Here is a 16,688-nt window from a genome sequence, read left to right as displayed (position 1 = left end):
GGGATTTTCTGACTAGTGAGACCACAGACTACATTTTTTTTCATTGTTATTTTCTATCAAAAAACAATGCAATACATACCATTTTTAAAAAGGAAACAAAGAAGAATTTCTAATCATGCATCAGTAAAAAACAAAAGAGCACAAACATACATATATATTTTAACATATTGAGCAGATCAATATGTTAAAATATATAAATGTTTGCATAGTGACCTGAAATAAATAGATTATTTAGTCATAGACCTTTTCATATGCATTCTATAGTAAGTCTTCTGAGAGATGAACTTTAATCTTTCCATGCAGAACTTTGGAGTATCTGAGATTTTGCCCTATTTGCACCAAGTTAAGCTGCCGTTTTCCATGGATGCAGGTAGAAGACAGAAGACTTATGGGTCAGAAACAAAGGACTCTATTACTTACTTGGTTACTCATAAACCACTGCAGCCAGCATGGGCATCTGAATATTTGCCTTGGTTCTCCTTGACCCTGAGTCACACAGGGGCTGTGTGGATAGGCCCAGATGGATGCCTGCACGCACAGTGGGTTATAAGACAAGAGTTCAGGGAACCAGAATCTTTTGGGAGGTAAGCATGCTTGCCCTTACCTCTGGAAGAACACATTATCTTACAAGGCTGTTTTCTATCTAAACATCCTTGGCAAGATAGCTGAGAATAAAGGGCTGTCGGTGCTTCTGTTTGTAAGATGTGCAGAAATGTGAGAAACCCATGGAGAATTGTCTTACCTCTGCTCTGACTAACACACAGCCTTTTACTTTTCTTAGGAAATGGCAATTATATGTTGCAAAGGACTTATTTCACATTTACTTAAACTTAGTTTTCAAGTATATATTTCTTTGTCCTATTCTAAGATTAACTTCTCTTGTGTAAGAGTTAATTTTGAAATTACAGTGTGAACCGTATGACCCTAATCATTTTGGTTTAACAGTATTGCTAACTCAAATTTAAAATGCTGAGAAAAAAGCATCTCTATTTTGTCACTAAAACTACCAAAACAGCTTTAAATACACAATTAGTTTAAAAACAGCTGTTTGATCTTGACATATTTTTTTTAAAGAGCTTTTTGATGTGGACCATTTTTAAAGTCTTTATTGAACTTGTTACAATATTGCTTCGGTTTTATGTTTTGCTTTTCTGGCCCTGAGGCATGTGGGATCTTAGCTCCCTGACCAGGGATTGAACCTGCACCCCCTTTTGGAAGGCAAAGTCTTAATCACTGGACCACCGGGGAAGTCCCGATCTTGACATATTTTTAAACATATTTGGCTAAATCCTATTTAAGTTAACACTTCCTCTGAACTCGGAATTGTGACAAACACTGTAAGAGAGCTACTATTTTTTGCATAAATGAGAGCAAAATCTTGTGGTAGTAAGTATGTTTCCCTTACAAACATAGTGTAGGATAAATCTAAATATTCTGATTTGAGAAGAAAATTTTGAATGGAGGAATTTTTCATTCCACTGTTGCAGGATTGTCTACTTTTCCCTAATATTAAAATGGACAGTTAGCCTCTTGAAAGAGGTTAAAAATCCATACGGAATGTCTCAGAAGGGTTTAGTTGTTCAGTGGCTTTCACTCTTCCTCACAAATTATTTAAAAATGGAATTTTTGTTCAAGATGTCTACCATTAGCGTGAAATTTATTTTCCAGTTTTATTCAGACGTAATTGACACATGACATTGTGTAAGTTTAAAGTGTACAACATAATGATCTGATGTATGTATCTATTGTGAAAGGATTACCACAATAAGTTTAGTTAACAAACATCACTTCACATTGTTACACATTCTTTTTCTTGTGATGACAAGTGTGAAGTTTGATGCTTACCTGGTTCTCTTCTTTTGGACTTTGGCAAATCTAAGAATTAATCCTACCACACATAGCCTATACTAGTCTACCCAAATCTAACAGTTAGTAAAGACATTAACACATTTATCTGTTTGTATGTTTTATTGAGCACAAGATAATAATCTCATTCTCAGAAGCAATGAAATCACCGAAAGAGCCAAATCTTGAGAAAGCCTCGTAGAGTTGCCCTGTTACTAGATAAAGCGCTTGGAATAGATAAGTATGTTGTGTCACGCGTCTTCCTGTGACCTGTGATTGTTACTTGAAAGTGTGGAAATGCAGAACAGATCTGCTGTTATTATGAAAGGCCCATCTGTGACAGGTGGAAAGGAGGACGCTATGTTAAGAGCTTGTTCTGTGCAGTTCTCATGGAGGTGACTTGTGTCCTATGGGGAATGTCTCCAGGCTGCATTCCACTCTGGGTTCTTTGCCTCTGGCAGTTCTCCGTGATCACTCCTGTATTGGGGTCCCCCACGCCACTCCCAGGCTCCATGATTCACTGGAAGGACTCATAGGAATCAGCCTAGGGTTATATTCACAGCTGTGATTTCTTACAGCAGCAGGACACAAAGTACAGTCAACAAAGGAAAAGGCAAGTGGACCAAAGTCTGGAGGGAACCAGAGGCAAGCTCCCTCGAGTCCTCTGCCAGTGGAACCACACAGGACACGCGTAAGTCCTCCAGCCATGAGGACAACATGTGTGAAATGTTGCCAACCAGGGGAGCTTAGCCTCAGCCGAGGAGCCCAGGCTTTTATGGGGGATGGTCATGTAGGCACCCTCTCCCTGGTACATATCAAAATCCCAGATTCCAGAAGGAAAGCAAGTGTTCAGCACCAACCACATTGTTTGCATAAACATCTTAGGCAGCAGTGAGCCACTCTTCTCAGTTCTGGGAGTGGTGAAAGCCCTCCCAAAATTCAGGTGCCTAGACACCAGCAAGCCTTTCTCAGGATGGTGACTCAGGCCTGCGATGTTATCACTGTTATCTCTTTTGGTTCTGATTTTTTTTCTTCCTTTCCTTCAGTCTTTCTTACCTTCAATGTTATATTCTATTATTTTAATAAGATGATCTGATTTAACACCCTTAGTTTCTTACATGAAAATACCAGCATGGTCCTGCGCTAAGGTGGACAGAACACACCAAGTCCTTCTGAAGCTCTGGAGGCTCTGCTCCCGAGGAGGGCACGACCAAGGCCCTTCATTCATTACCTAAGAAATGGTCATTCCCTAGTAAGGCGCTTAATCTGTCACATTTCAAAAATAAGTGATGCCACATTTCAAAAATAAGGACTCAGGGTAATTTCCCTGAGTCCTTAAGAGAGAGCGATGACTCATAGAGGACGCCTCTGAACTGGCCCTCTCTATAGGAGAAAACAAGGAGCCTGCACTAGAAAGAATGGAAAGGCCTAGAAATGACCAATTGGCCCTGAAAATTGAGTCAGTGAACAAGTGTCTGTTAGGCACGGACGGTGTGGAATGTGGTTAAGGATGGTCTGAGTTAGCCAGGAGGTACCATCGTGGTCCTTCTCAGACACATACTCTTCCGGGAATTCAACTGGCAGACACAATTAAACGTGAAAACTTCCTGAATTTCAACAATGCCACCGAGTGCCTTCTGCTTGCCAGAACTAGACTGCTCAGTGATGGTCTGAGGAGAAACTTCAACTACTTTGGAAATAAGGCAGCCTTAGAGAGTGGTAGCGAACACGGCACCCACCCAGCATACAAACCTTGTGAGACCCTGAGGGTCATGAGTATAACGGATTGTGGCTGAGCCGTAAGGGACACTCACCGATCCAAGTCACTCAGCAAGGCCACCACAGGCCAATCCAGAAGCCAAGAGTATTATTTTCCTCGGGCTGCAGTAACAAAATGCCACATTCAGACGGTTAAACAACAGAAATTTATTTTCTCACAGTTCTGGTAGCTAGAAGTCCCAGATCGAGGTGTTGCCAGGGTTGGTTTCTTCTGAGGCCTCTCTCCCTGGCTGACAAATGACTGTCTTCTTGCTGTGTCCTCACATGGTCTTTCCTCCGTGTGCACACTTCCCTGGTGCTTCTCTGTGTCCAGATTTCCTCTTCTAGTAAGGACACCAGTCAGATTGGATTAGGACCCACCCTAATGGCCTCCTTTTACCTTAATCACCTCTTTAAAGACCCTTTCTCCAAATACAGTCACATTCTGAGGTACTGGGGGTTAGGGCTTCAACATAACAGTAGGTTAAAGGAATTCCCTACCATTTGAAGTAGTTTAATGTTGAACTAAACACATATTGGTATCACTTTAAGTCAATGGAACTTCTTAATGAGAAATCTTCCTAAATTTTGTACAAATGACCCAATTTGCATATTACTATTTTCAACATATACAGGAGGCCACTGGGTTAGTGCTATTCTCCCAGTAGTCCTAAAACAGTCTAGACTCACAGTTAAATACTTTAATTCCTTTAATTTCATTACTTTATTTAATTCCTTGAAGCTGCTAATAGAATATGCCCACTACCCAGCACTCCTTTGAGGCATTCCTTAATAACACTAACCATACTTCATTTTCTTCTTTTGTGTTACTCTTGAAGTTTAGAAGCCAATTCATTTGTCAGAACTAAATTTGTGCCACGTATCAAATAACATACTTTTATTTGCAGTGTTCTAGTATTGTTTTCAACAGCCATATATTGATTTTGAGACAGGCTGGGACCTGGGACCCTTTGCTGCAGTGTTGCAGTGCTTGCACCTCGACACACCTCTCCTCGAGCAACAAAATAACAAAGAAACTGTATGGGACTAAAAATAACGACGTGCACGCCCAGTTGGGGCAAATTCTGGACAAAAGATACAGAGAGACCAAAAAACCCAACTGCCACTTTTGAAGATCCCAGAGCAAAAGCAGGGTACTGCACGTGCCCCCTGCACACAACACCACCTAAGCGGTGGGCAAACCACCTAAGCCACCCTTCTGGCCCGACCCCTGGACACACCCCTGCCCTCACGCCATATAACAGGGGTCCCCAACCCCCAGGCCGCAGCCTGGTAGGAATCAGGCTGCACAGCAGGAGGTGAGTGGCAGGGGAGCGAGTAAAGCTTCATCTCCTGCTCCCCATCGCTCACATTACTGCCTGAAACATCCCCCCACCCAACCCCCTGCCGGTCTGTGGAAAAATGGTCTTCCATGAAACCGCTCCCTGGTGCCAAAAAGGTTTGGGGACCACTGCCATCTAAGCAGCAAGCTCGCCCCGCTTAGGGAGCACGCAAGCAAAGGAGCCTGTTGTTTGTTCTCGCTCCCCCCTGCTGCAGCAGGGGCCCCAATAAAGCCTTGCCTGAATTTCTTGTCTGGCCTTTGATCAATTTTTATTGTTTAAGGACGCCAAGAACCCTGGTCGGTAACAATTTCAAAATATGGTCTTGATGTCATCAGAAGTAATTTTTTTCTGACTTTTTCTCTGTTTTCAACATCTTTGCCAGCAAAAGATACGTTCCCAGATGTCTTGTAAAATGTTTTCTTCCTGATCATTTAGAAAGATTGGGAAAGAAAGAGTATTGAGAAACTTGAGCTGTACTTTTGCTGCACAGGAAGGGTGAGCTGTGTTCCATCCTAGATTAATAATTTCAAGCAGGAGGGAAAAAAAAAGTAAAAGCCTATATAACTTTAGCAATGTGTTTGAAAAATACTTGATTTCAATAATGTTTCTATCATGCTTACGTTGCAGCTGTCTAAACAATACAGATAACAAAAGCATGTCAATTAAAAGCAGCATTTAGGACCCAGTTTCACAGATCTGCATTGGCCCTGGGTTTCGGATTATTTCAGGGCCAGGCGCTGTGAGTTCCTGTGTGGTGTAGTTGTGCTCAGCCATGGGGCAGGTGGGTTCCCTCTTGCTGTAGCAGAAGGTGGTGGGACACACGGAGATGGTTATCTCTTTCTGCTTTTGACTCTCCTGACTTGCTTCCACCAAGAGGCCATAAACCCAAACTGGAAATACTGATTAAGTGCATACTTTTTCCAACACATTGACCACAACTTGAGATTTTCATGGCGGAATATATTACATAAATGTCTGGAAAGCCAATATTTTAAGTGCACTTTAGGTAGATGTTTGCTTACTTTAATCAAGCAGAAGGAGAGATTATTCTTTTACCTTCTGGAACGTGTTGAGGTAAACTTACCTAGAGAAGGGAAAACTTTAGAGTTCACCTGGTACAAAGCACCCACATCCGGATAAACTAAGGTTGTTACCGAGTCCAAGCTTGCTGTGCTTGCCGCACGACAGGCCAATAAATCAGACATGACGCATTGAGGGAAGAAAACGACTTTATTCGGAAAGCCAGCAGACCCAGAAGATGGCAGACTAAAGTCTCAAAATAACCATCTTATCGGGGTTTGGATGCCAGTTTCTTTTATAGCACAGAGATGGGGAGGAGATGAGGAGATAAAGTAAAAGGGCCATTAGTTTTGCGAATATCCCCTGGAATGGCCAGCCTCAGGGAGGGGATGTGTTAATTTCTTTTTAATTGCAGCCATCCACAGGTGGACAGAGTCCGTATGTTTCCCTGAACAAAGGCACTTTGGTTTAACATTCAGGCAGAGGAACAGGGTTCCCCCGAGGCAGGTCATTATGTACAGACAGTATCCTTTTAGTGAACAAAAGCAGCGGAAGGCAAAGGTTAAAGTCAAAGAAACAGATCCAACGTGTAGTCAGATTTGGTTCTTCCCTGTAACAAGGTCTCAAAGAGTGAGTGACTCCCTCCAGGTCACATATAATAATAATATATATAATAATAAAAATTATTCTGGTAGAGAAAAGAATGCAGAACTCTAGCCACTCTAACTCCTTAGTTAAAAAATGAGATTTATTTGCAGGATAAGAATGATGCTGCTATTAAAAATAATAATAGCAATAGCAAGTTTGAAAACTTTCACGTGGACCTATTCAGGTGCTTCATTGGCATTTAAGGCCTTCTAAGTATCTGTACTAGCCTCCTTCAGGTCAGCCTGTGTTGCTGGGAAACTGCTTTTCTCACTACTCTCTGGACAAAACTCTGGGTCTAGTTTCCATTATTCCGTGGAGTGTTTTTAGATCCCACCCGTTGTTAAACACACACACTTTTGTTATTAATACAAGAACAGATTTTTCAGAGTTTTTTCTTTGTCTTTTATTGTTAACATTTTTTTAATTGAGGTATAATTGACGTAACATTACATTGGTCGCAGGTGTACAATGTCAGGATTTGATGTTTGTATATGTTGCAGAGTGATCACCACAATAAGTCCACTTAACATCCACCACCTCACATAGTTACAACACTTTTTTTCTTGTGATGAGAATTTTGAAGAGCCACTCTTCTAGCTACCTTTAAATATGCAATACAGTATTATTAACGTACATAGTCACCATGCTGTGAAAGTCCCATCCCCATGACTTACTCATTTTATAACTGGAAGTTTGTACCTTTTAACCTCCCTCACCCATTCGGCTCACTCATCCCCTGCCTCAGGCAGCCACCAGTCTGTTCTCTATCTGTGAGCTTGACATTTTTTTGTTTGTTTTTTAAGGTCCCATATATGTGAGATGATATGGTATTTATCTTTTTCTGTCTGGCTTATTTCACTTAGCATAGTGCCCTAAAGGTCCATCCATGATGTTGCAAACAGCAAGATTTCATTCTTTTTTATGACTGAATAATCAAAAACAGATTTTTTATTGGTTCTTTAGTAGATGCCAGCTTCTGATATCAGCTTTTAGGTGAAATTATTGTTAATCTTTTTATGTGTGATTTTATGAGTCAGAGTTCAGAAGACCATTTGGATTTGCTATTGTAGGCAGATGTTGAAAATTCAGTTTTTTAATAGAATCTTGTACTGTTTTGTAGATTTTACTTTTTGGATTTGATTCTCAAAAAGAAATCTTAACCTGTAAAATGTTTCTTACTTCCTTTTCTTACCAGAAGAGATATTAGGAATCATCTAGGAAACACATGTAGCAGTTTTATGCAATTTAAGCAATAAAAATGAGTTTCAAAATCCTCCTTTACTACCAGTAAAGCTTGAATTTTGTACTTAAATATAATATTTTCCCCCTTCCCCTTTTACCCAAGATTTACCCGCCTATTAATGTGCTGCCCTCGTTGTCTCGGTGAATGAAGTCTGCTACTGGAGAAGGTATGACCAGAAAGGATCACGCCGATGTATCTAACCAGCTGGTACGTATGTTTTCTCCAGGATTGTGTTTAAAGAAATGAATACTTTCTCAGGTCATGCTGCTGTCTTATACCTCTTGTCTTTCTTCCATATCATTTTTCTTCTCCCCCCATCAAAGTAGAATTTTAATATAGAATATATAATATAGAATACTGGAATACAGAAACATTCATTAGAGCCAAAGAGTCTTTTTCATAAGGATAACTGCTCATGACAAAGATTAAAGATCACATGCTTGAAACCCACCTCTAATGCTGTATGAGGTAGTTTTTAAATAAAAAAGGCATAAGACGATTAAGTTTTCATTAGTAACCTTTATTATAGAGTATTTCTGAAAGACTATTCTAACTAATTTTTTGTTTAACATATTAGGCAATCACCAGAACGCTAAGGGATACAGCTGTGTATATTCTATGAAATCCTTGGTTTCTATAGTCCTGAGATTGTATACCAAGCATAATTAAAGAAAAATACATTTGACCTTAAAGTAGAAATGATAAATAAACCTACTGATAACCCAGATCTTTTTTTTCGAATAGAATTTAGAGATGGATTTCTCCTATTGTGTAAGTTGTGATTTTTAAATGCTCTGCAAAATGGAAGCTCATTCATATATTGAGGGAGTGTATTTTTTGTAGAGTGTTAGTAATGTCTATGTATTGCATGCCTGAAGACTCCTTCCTTAGTGAGACTGCTGTATAATAAAGTCTTTCCAATACTTGCATATGTGAATTATGTTTGGAAATAATGTGAAATACTGTGAAGATAGCTACAGCAATAGACTTATAATGCCCAGAGTACCGTTACCATTTATAAAGGTTCATGTAAACCTTTTTTTCTCTTTAGTATGCATGCTATGCTATTGGTAAGGATGTGCAGGCCATGAAAGCCGTAGTTGGAGAAGAAGCCCTTACCTCAGATGATGTGCTTTACTTGGAATTTCTGCAGAAGTTTGAGAGGAACTTCATTGCTCAGGGTAAGATTACTATTTTCCTATGAATAGAAACAGCATCATATGTAGTTTTGAGGACTTCTTTCCCAGTCTGAGAGAATTTACATTGGTCTCCATACAATTTTCCTTCTGATTAGAGAAGAGGTTCTTCCAGCCGCCTGCCATGTCTTTGTTCTTAGCCCTCTGGTTCCTTCCCCTCTACCTTCAATTTCTTTATCCATTTATTTAGCTCCTGTCTTATTTTTTATCTTCCTTAAAACCGGCCTTCTGCTCTCCTACCTCCATTGCCACTTCTCCTCGCTCTTAACCTCTCTGCAATGCTCTCCTCTGGCTTTGGGGGTTTTGGACTTTCCCAGTCCATCTGTTTCCAGCCTCCTGATTTCTTATCTTCCTGCTTCTTAATTGTTAATGTTCCCAAAGGCTTAATTACCTGTTCTTTCTGTGCTTTTTTTCCCCTATGCTGATGACTAACTTGCTATGTATGAGCCTTTACCCTCTTTCTGAAGCTCTAATCCCACATCTCCAGCTAGGAAGCCTGTGTTTATGCCGCCATCCTCTCTGGCTCAGCGTGGTGAGAACCAAAGTCTTTTCCCAACTGACCACCTGCCTAGCAATTCCCTTTTCAATTTCTGTCTACCTCTGGCATGACCATTACCCTAGTTAGCCCAAGCTCAGGAATTGGGCATTCTTAAGCCTCTTCATTTATTCTCCAGTCATCAAATATTTGCTAATTTGCATTGTTCTCCTTTGAAACATCTTATCCTGTTCTCTTTTCATTCCTATGAAAAAAACTTAGGCCAGTGTTTCTCAAAGTTGAATATGCTTTTGAATCTACCAGGGATCTTGTTGAAGTGCAGATTGTGATTCGGTAGGTGTGGGTGGGGCCAGAGAGCCTGTATTTTGACAAGTTCCTGGGCGATTTTGAAGCTGCTGATCTCTGACCACTCTTTGTGTCCCAAGACCTAGTCCAGGCCTTTGTCCCATCATCCTTGGCCGTTAGTGCCAGCATCTTCACCAGTCTCCCTGACTCTCTATGTGCCATTGCCGGGGTAAATTTAGTATTAATTTTATTGATTGTCCTTCTGTTAAAAAGTCTATAATGGTTTTTATTACATAGCATGTGTAGGGCTTTCAAGCTGTTTTGTTTGGTCTTTTCCCTGCCACCCCTGCTAATGCTGGTAAACTCTATTTTTGACCTCAGTGATACTTACAAACGATGTGTTTATTTTGGAATAATGCATCAGCTGCACACTTAGGATTTGTGCACTGTTCTATTTGTGTGATACATTTTTTAAGTACCATTAAAATCCCCAGAACATGATTGTTGGGTTTTCTAAAAAAAAAAAAAAATTATGCAGAACCTTAATATCTTAAAAAAATAAAAATTATTCTGGTAGAGAAAAGAATGCAGAACTCTAGCCACTCTAACTCCTTAGTTAAAAAATGAGATTTATTTGCAGGATAAGAATGATGCTGCTATTAAAAATAATAATAGCAATAGCAAGTTTGAAAACTTTCACGTGGACCTATTCAGGTGCTTCATTGGCATTTAAGGCCTTCTAAGTATCTGTGCTAGCCTCCTTCAGGTCAGCCTGTGTTGCTGGGAAACTGCTTTTCTCACTACTCTCTGGACAAAACTCTGGGTCTAGTTGCCATTATTCCGTGGAGTGTTTTTAGATCCCACCCGTTGTTAAACACACACGCACGCACGCGCCCAACGTCTCGCCTGCGGGCTTTCTCCCTTTTCTCTGATTCCCAGGGGTACTTACTGTCTAGACCCTCATTTCCACATTTGGTCACATCCAGTCCTGGGAGACCTGACTGCTTTGTGTTTCTTTTTTATACTTCATGCTCACAGTGCTAGACCCATAACAATAAATTTTGAATAACGCTGATAAGTTGGAAGTACTTGGCCTTTATTCATCTAATCTCAATTTTTTGTAAGGTCCTTACGAAAACCGCACTGTCTATGAGACTTTGGACATTGGCTGGCAACTGCTCCGAATCTTCCCCAAAGAAATGCTGAAGAGAATCCCTTAGAGCACCTTGAGCGAATTCTACCCTCGAGACTCTGCAAAGCATTAGCTGCTACTTCATCGCTGGCTTGATGCTCTTGTGAAATACTGGTTCTGTTTTCTTTATTCCTTTTGCAGTCCCCCATCCCCACCTTTGTGTTGGAGTTTACTGTGTTACCCTGTAATGAAAAACAAAGAATAGGTAACATATTGTGCCAGTGTTGCAATGTTTTAAATTGCTAACAGACTTTAAAATATCCCCTGTTCCGAAAACCTGGAACTGCAGTGCTTTGTTTAAAGTAGCTGAGGGTTGGAGGTGAAGTTTTCTTACTGATGTGTGTATTTGTACGTAGTGGTGTAGTTAGCTGCCTAGTGTCCTCATTATTTGGGTCTCTCAGACCTTCCCTGTCCACCCCCTCCAGAGTATCACTATCTGAAGTTACAATGCTTTGATCTCCAAACTAGGGACAAGATAGGGTCTGAAAGACGCTTCCTCTCCGAGCCGAGAGGCTTTCCTGAGCGCTTGTTTTTAGACTTTGGTGTGCCTCTGGGTCTGCTCTAAGCAGATGGCTTTTCCTGTCCACCTGCTGTTTCCTATTGAATGAATAGGTTAGAAAAGGAGTTTCCTTTTCCTCTTTGGTGCGGATAAGTTTCAACTCCTGTGTCTTACTGTTCTCCCTCCCTCTGAGTAACACAGAATCATGCAGCTTTTGCCCAACTGGCATTGATCTGATAGTAGTGAGATGCCCTGTCTTGATGATCCCTTACTGGGTTTCCATGCAGAGGAATCATAATGAAAATAATTAATAGAATTGTTGGTTGGAAAGAGTGGGATACAATTTTTTAAGAAAGAAAAAACCTATATCGGTTCTACATTCGGACATGCTAACAGTGGTTTTAAGTTTCTAAAGTGTTGACCGGATGCTAAAGGCAAGGTGGGGAAGAGAAAGCTCTTCTGTGTATGGAATCTTTTTTATATATATATAATCTGTGGATATTTTAAACTCTGTTAGATAGCAGCCTTTGGAAAGTCCCCTATTTGGTCCTGCTTTCTGACCTATCTGCCTTTTCAGGGTAATCTTGTGGCACAAGTGATAGCATTTAAAAGCTTTAGTCTTTTAATTCTTCTCCTTCCTGCTGCGAGCCCTGAGCTGTCTTCTATGCACTTCTGGCATGTTTACTGTTTGGTCTCTCTGTGTTCTTTGTTACAGTAAAAAGAACTGTTCTTGGGTGCAGTAGCAAGTTCTCTGTGCATTCCATCTTTCTTTCAAGTTGTGTAAAGTTCTTCACTTTTTTTCTCTGAGGGTGTAGGGGGTGGGGGGAGTCAGCATGATTATATTTTAATGTAGAAAATGTGACCTGGATATAAAATGAAAATAAATATTAAATTAAATGGAAGTTACCTAAAGTGACTCTGTATCTTCTAATCAGAAAAGCAATAGCAACAAGCAAATATATAATAATGCACCTCTCTTTGATTGACAGTTTTGAACATCATAACCAGTATTGTGAACCAGCCCCTTGATTCACAATATTATGAACCATGTCCCCTTTACAGGGACATGGCCCATGTTCTGTACCCTCTGCCTTTTAGGCTGCCCTTTCAAGCTCTTTTCAGTAATACCTCTTCCAACATATTGTTGTTTGATCCAAGGTTGAGAGTTGCTAGGGTGTGGGGTTGTTTGTTTATTTGTTTGTTTTGCAGATCGTTAGTGGCTGTAAGTTCTCTGAAACTTGAAGTTTTGATTCAGGGTCCACTTAGCATTTTCGAGAGTTACTAAAGTGTTTTTATAGCATTCTTTGTTTCAGACATTCTCAGGACCTCTAGAGCCTGTCTGCCATGAATGAAAGAGGGTAATAAATAGAAAATGAAATACATACTGAAGCAAGCCAAAACTTGCTTCAAATAAAATCTGAACTAGATGGTCCAGTATATAAAGGAAACATACTGGTTAAAGCACAGGGATGTGGCATCACGGTGGCCTCCCATTTCTTTCCCCTCTTCAACTCAGAGTGACATTTAGGAGATGGAGAGGAAGAGGCTCAGTCATAGCAAGAGTAGGTAGACCTGTGTTCTGATTCTGGTGCTGCCACTAACTGTATGGTCTTGCTTAGTCATTTAACAGATTTGTGTTCCTTTTCGGGTTATTATAAGGACTAGAGATTTTGCTTTTTATATCGCTTTTTAACTTATGTAAAAAAAAAAACCAGTTTGTTGTATTGGCATGTGTCTATTTCTGTATTCTCTATCCTATTCATTGAACCATGTATCTATCCTTCCACCAATACCACACTGTCTTACTTATAGCTTTACAGTAGGTCTTAATATCCTCTAACTATATTCTGCTTTCTCAAAATTGTTTTACTTATTCTGGTTCCTTTGCCTTTACCTTTTGTTCATACATTTTAGAATAAGCTTGTCCATGTTGACAAAAAAATTCTGTTGGAAGTTGACCTTTTATTATGTTGAGTCTTCCAATCCATGAATGCGATATGTCTCTCCATTGATTTAGGTCTTGTTTGTTGTATCATACAGATCCTCTATTAAAATATTTATAATCAAATATTTCATGTTTTGGAAGCATTGTGTATGGCATTGTGTTGTTGTTTTTTTTTTTAATTTTTCTTTTTTTCTTTTTGTCTGTGTTGGGTCTTCGTTTCTGTGCGAGGGCTTTCTCTAGTTGTGGCGAGTGGGGGCCACTCTTCATCGCGGTGCGCGTGCCTCTCACTGCCGCGGCCTCTCTTGTTGCAGAGCACAGGCTCCAGACGCACAGGCTCAGTAGTTGTGGCTCACGGGCCTAGTCACTCCACGGCATGTGGGATCTTCCCAGACCAAGGCTCAAACCCGTGTCCCCTGCATTGGCAGGCAGATTCTCAACCACTGCTCCACCAGGGAAGCCCCGGCATTGTGTTTTTAGTTTTGGTTTCCAGTTGTTCATTGTTAATATTTGGAAATATGACTAATGTTTTTGTGTTGATCTTGTATCCTGAGACTTTGTTAAAGTAATTGCCACTTATTAATTGCTTCTTAGAAGTTTCTTGGGATTTTCTATGCAGACAGTCATGCTATCCATGAGTATGGACAGTAATATTTCTTCCTTTCTAATCTGTGTGTCTTTCTTTCTTTTTCTTGCCATGCTGCACTGGCTAATACCTACAGTACTAAGTTGAAAAGGAGAGATGAAAGAGGACATTCTGGCCTTCTTTTGAATTTAGGAGGAAAACATTCATTCTCTCACCATTAAGTATGATGTTCACTGTCGGTTTTTTGTAGATATTCTTTACTGGGTTGAAGTAGAGCCCTTCTATTCCTGAGAGTTTCTGACATGAATGTGTGTTGAAGTTCATCAAATGCTTTTTCTTCATTAATTGATGTGGCCATGTAGATTTTATTCTTCAATCTATTAATATGGCAAATTACGCTGATGATTTTTGAATAGTAAACCAAGCTTGTGTTCCGAGAATAGACTCCAGTTGGTCAGAGTGTATTGTTATTTGCTTCCTTCTTCATGTGTTGATTTTATTGTGCAATTTTTTTCCCGTTTCCGTGTGTGAAAGCTTAGATTATTGATCTGAGACCTTCCCTCTTTTCTATTATAAGCATTTAGTGCCATTCGTTTCCCTCTTAATAATGTTTTATCTGGATCCTTCCACATTTTATGTGTTGTATTTTCATTTTCACTCAGTTCTATTTATCTTAAAGATTTTCCTTGAAATTCCTCTTTAACCATGGATTATTTAGAAGTGTGCATCTTAATTTCCAAATGTTTGGAGGCATTCTACTTCTCGTTCTCATTTTTATACAATTTAAAGCTTAGACTTTGGACACAGTGGAATAAAATGCAATTATGTTTGTTTAGTTATTTTATAGAGGTTCTTCAAATATCACTGGAGTGAAGTTTTCAAATATTAGTTTTACATAGTAGTTCTCAGTCTTTTGCACTTGTAACCATAAGAGAGTTCCCTAAAAATATGTAACCCTGGCTGCTGGAGCCATGTTTATCAGGGGCAGTTCACAGTCACAGGAATAGTGGGGAGTTTGTGGGTCCCCACTGCACACTTTGTTCTGGGCCAGCACACAGGGATCCAGTAGGGATCCAGGGTCCAGGAGAGGGACCCAAACTTTGGGCTCTGGTGTTTATATTGCAGAATCAGGGAAGCCCAGGTCCCGTGTGGGCAGGAACTAGGACCAGCACTGGGACACACAGGACCCAGGTCCAGTCCCTCTCCATGGAACGAGCAGTCAGGCTGAGGGAGGCCCAGCCTCTCTCCTGCTGGTCAGGGCTGAGCCAAGCTGCGGTTGCAGCTGTATTGCTCAGTAGGCCCATGGCTGAGTCACCAGCTATGACAGCCGTAAGCCCTGGCTATGGGTAGTGTCCATGAAGTCTTGAGGAAGGCCGGCCTTCCTCCTGCAGGGAGGCAATCTTGAACAAGTTAGCCCTGCCCTGTCACTACTTCAACAACCAAAATTTTCATTACTCCCTCTTGCTCCCCAACTCCACTCAGATACAAGCATAGTTTCTCATGGGGTGGCCAACCTTTTATTTTTCAAACATTATCAACATCATTTCATACAAGAAAGGACATTCGAACCCCAATTAACTAAGAAGCACATATTGCAGAATAAGCTCGTTTGCCCTAAAACAAGACCCTTAGCTATTTCCATGGACCATCCTTGATTTCTCCATTATGCTGCTGAGTAGTGCAAAGTTGGTGCTCAAGAACTCCTCGGATGATGGTGTGCTATCAACAGCTGCTGTGAAAGCAAGCAGCTGGCACCCTCGGTGGCTATATGGGCAGAGGAGTTGCGGAGACAGTAGGTGATGGCTCTGTGCTGTCAGTGAGGGCTGTCCTCTGCCCGCACCCCTTTTAATCCCTTTGTATCCCTACCACCTGAGGAATGAAGGCAGTGATGAGTTATTGGCAGAATTGCCCTGTCTGATAAGAGGGTCACCTGCAAGCCAGAGGGCCCAAATGCTCCCTGGAACACATCACTCCCTACCCACCAGTTAACAATTCCCTTCAAACAAAGGTGCAAATTTGTAATAGCTGTACCGTTAAGATATGCCGTCTGTGATTTGGACAACTGTGACTCCTTGCCCTGTTCCTGGAGGAACTTGACCTTTTGTAGGGAGAACCCAGGCCAGGTGGCCAAAGTCTCTGTCAAGTCTGTTTCTTCAGCCAATACTTTGATTCAAGTTGAGGGTGGTGGACATGAGTGGGCCTTCACCATGATAGCCTTTCCCTGGTATCACTGGCCAAGGTTCCCTTTGGTGAACATTACATACAAAACTTGCCCAGCACATGCCTCACTCTCAGCTGAGCCGTGGCCATGCTGCTCCTGGGATCAGGCACCTCCTTTGCACACCCTGTGGATGGTGCTCAGTTCCTTGATTCTGTGAATGGGGCATTTGTTAAACTATTATTTCTTGAGGCCTGTAAACTATTATTTCTTGATGTCTGTGCAAGTTTCAATTCTGCAATTTCTATTTCCTTCTTCTTACGGATTGAAAAACACTAGTGAAATTCCTCATCTTACAATCTATGCTCCTTAACATTAACCGTAGTCTTCTTAAAGTCCTTGGTCTTGCTCTCTCAAAGGCTCCCTGGGGCTTGATTCCAGTGGGCTGGTGAGGTGGACACCACTGAGCTTGACAAC

At 40.8% G+C, this 16,688-nt stretch overlaps 1 protein-coding gene across 2 annotated transcripts; it reads left to right on the top strand.

Annotated features, from left to right (window-relative positions):
- The first annotated feature begins 1,702 nt into the window (after positions 1–1,702).
- On the top strand, positions 1,703–11,107 carry LOC130706601 (V-type proton ATPase subunit B-like). 2 transcript variants are annotated; one of them, XM_057539276.1, is made up of 4 exons: positions 1,703–2,536; positions 7,960–8,064; positions 8,909–9,038; positions 10,960–11,107. In XM_057539276.1, the coding sequence occupies exons 2-4, from the start codon at positions 8,002–8,004 to the stop codon at positions 11,052–11,054; spliced, it is 288 nt and encodes a 95-aa protein (XP_057395259.1). In that variant the 5' UTR covers positions 1,703–2,536; positions 7,960–8,001; the 3' UTR covers positions 11,055–11,107. The 2 variants fall into 2 exon arrangements, with proteins under 2 accessions (XP_057395259.1, XP_057395260.1); XM_057539277.1 differs by lacking the exon at positions 1,703–2,536 and adding an exon at positions 4,727–4,922.
- Positions 11,108–16,688: the final 5,581 nt, after the last annotated feature.

The sequence above is a fragment of the Balaenoptera acutorostrata genome (genome assembly GCF_949987535.1).
Source record: "Balaenoptera acutorostrata chromosome 6 unlocalized genomic scaffold, mBalAcu1.1 SUPER_6_unloc_4, whole genome shotgun sequence".
Taxonomy (NCBI): domain Eukaryota; kingdom Metazoa; phylum Chordata; class Mammalia; order Artiodactyla; family Balaenopteridae; genus Balaenoptera; species Balaenoptera acutorostrata.
This window is presented reverse-complemented; position numbering and strand designations above follow the sequence as displayed.

Bases quoted from the DNA above. Each gene is read 5' to 3' on its own strand.
- LOC130706601 (XM_057539276.1), top strand. From the start codon at position 8,002: ATGAAGTCTGCTACTGGAGAAGGTATGACCAGAAAGGATCACGCCGAT. The intron at 8,065-8,908 runs GTACGTATGTTT...TTTTCTCTTTAG, and splicing joins CCGATGTATCTAACCAGCTG to TATGCATGCTATGCTATTGG. The intron at 9,039-10,959 runs GTAAGATTACTA...ATTTTTTGTAAG, and splicing joins GAGGAACTTCATTGCTCAGG to GTCCTTACGAAAACCGCACT.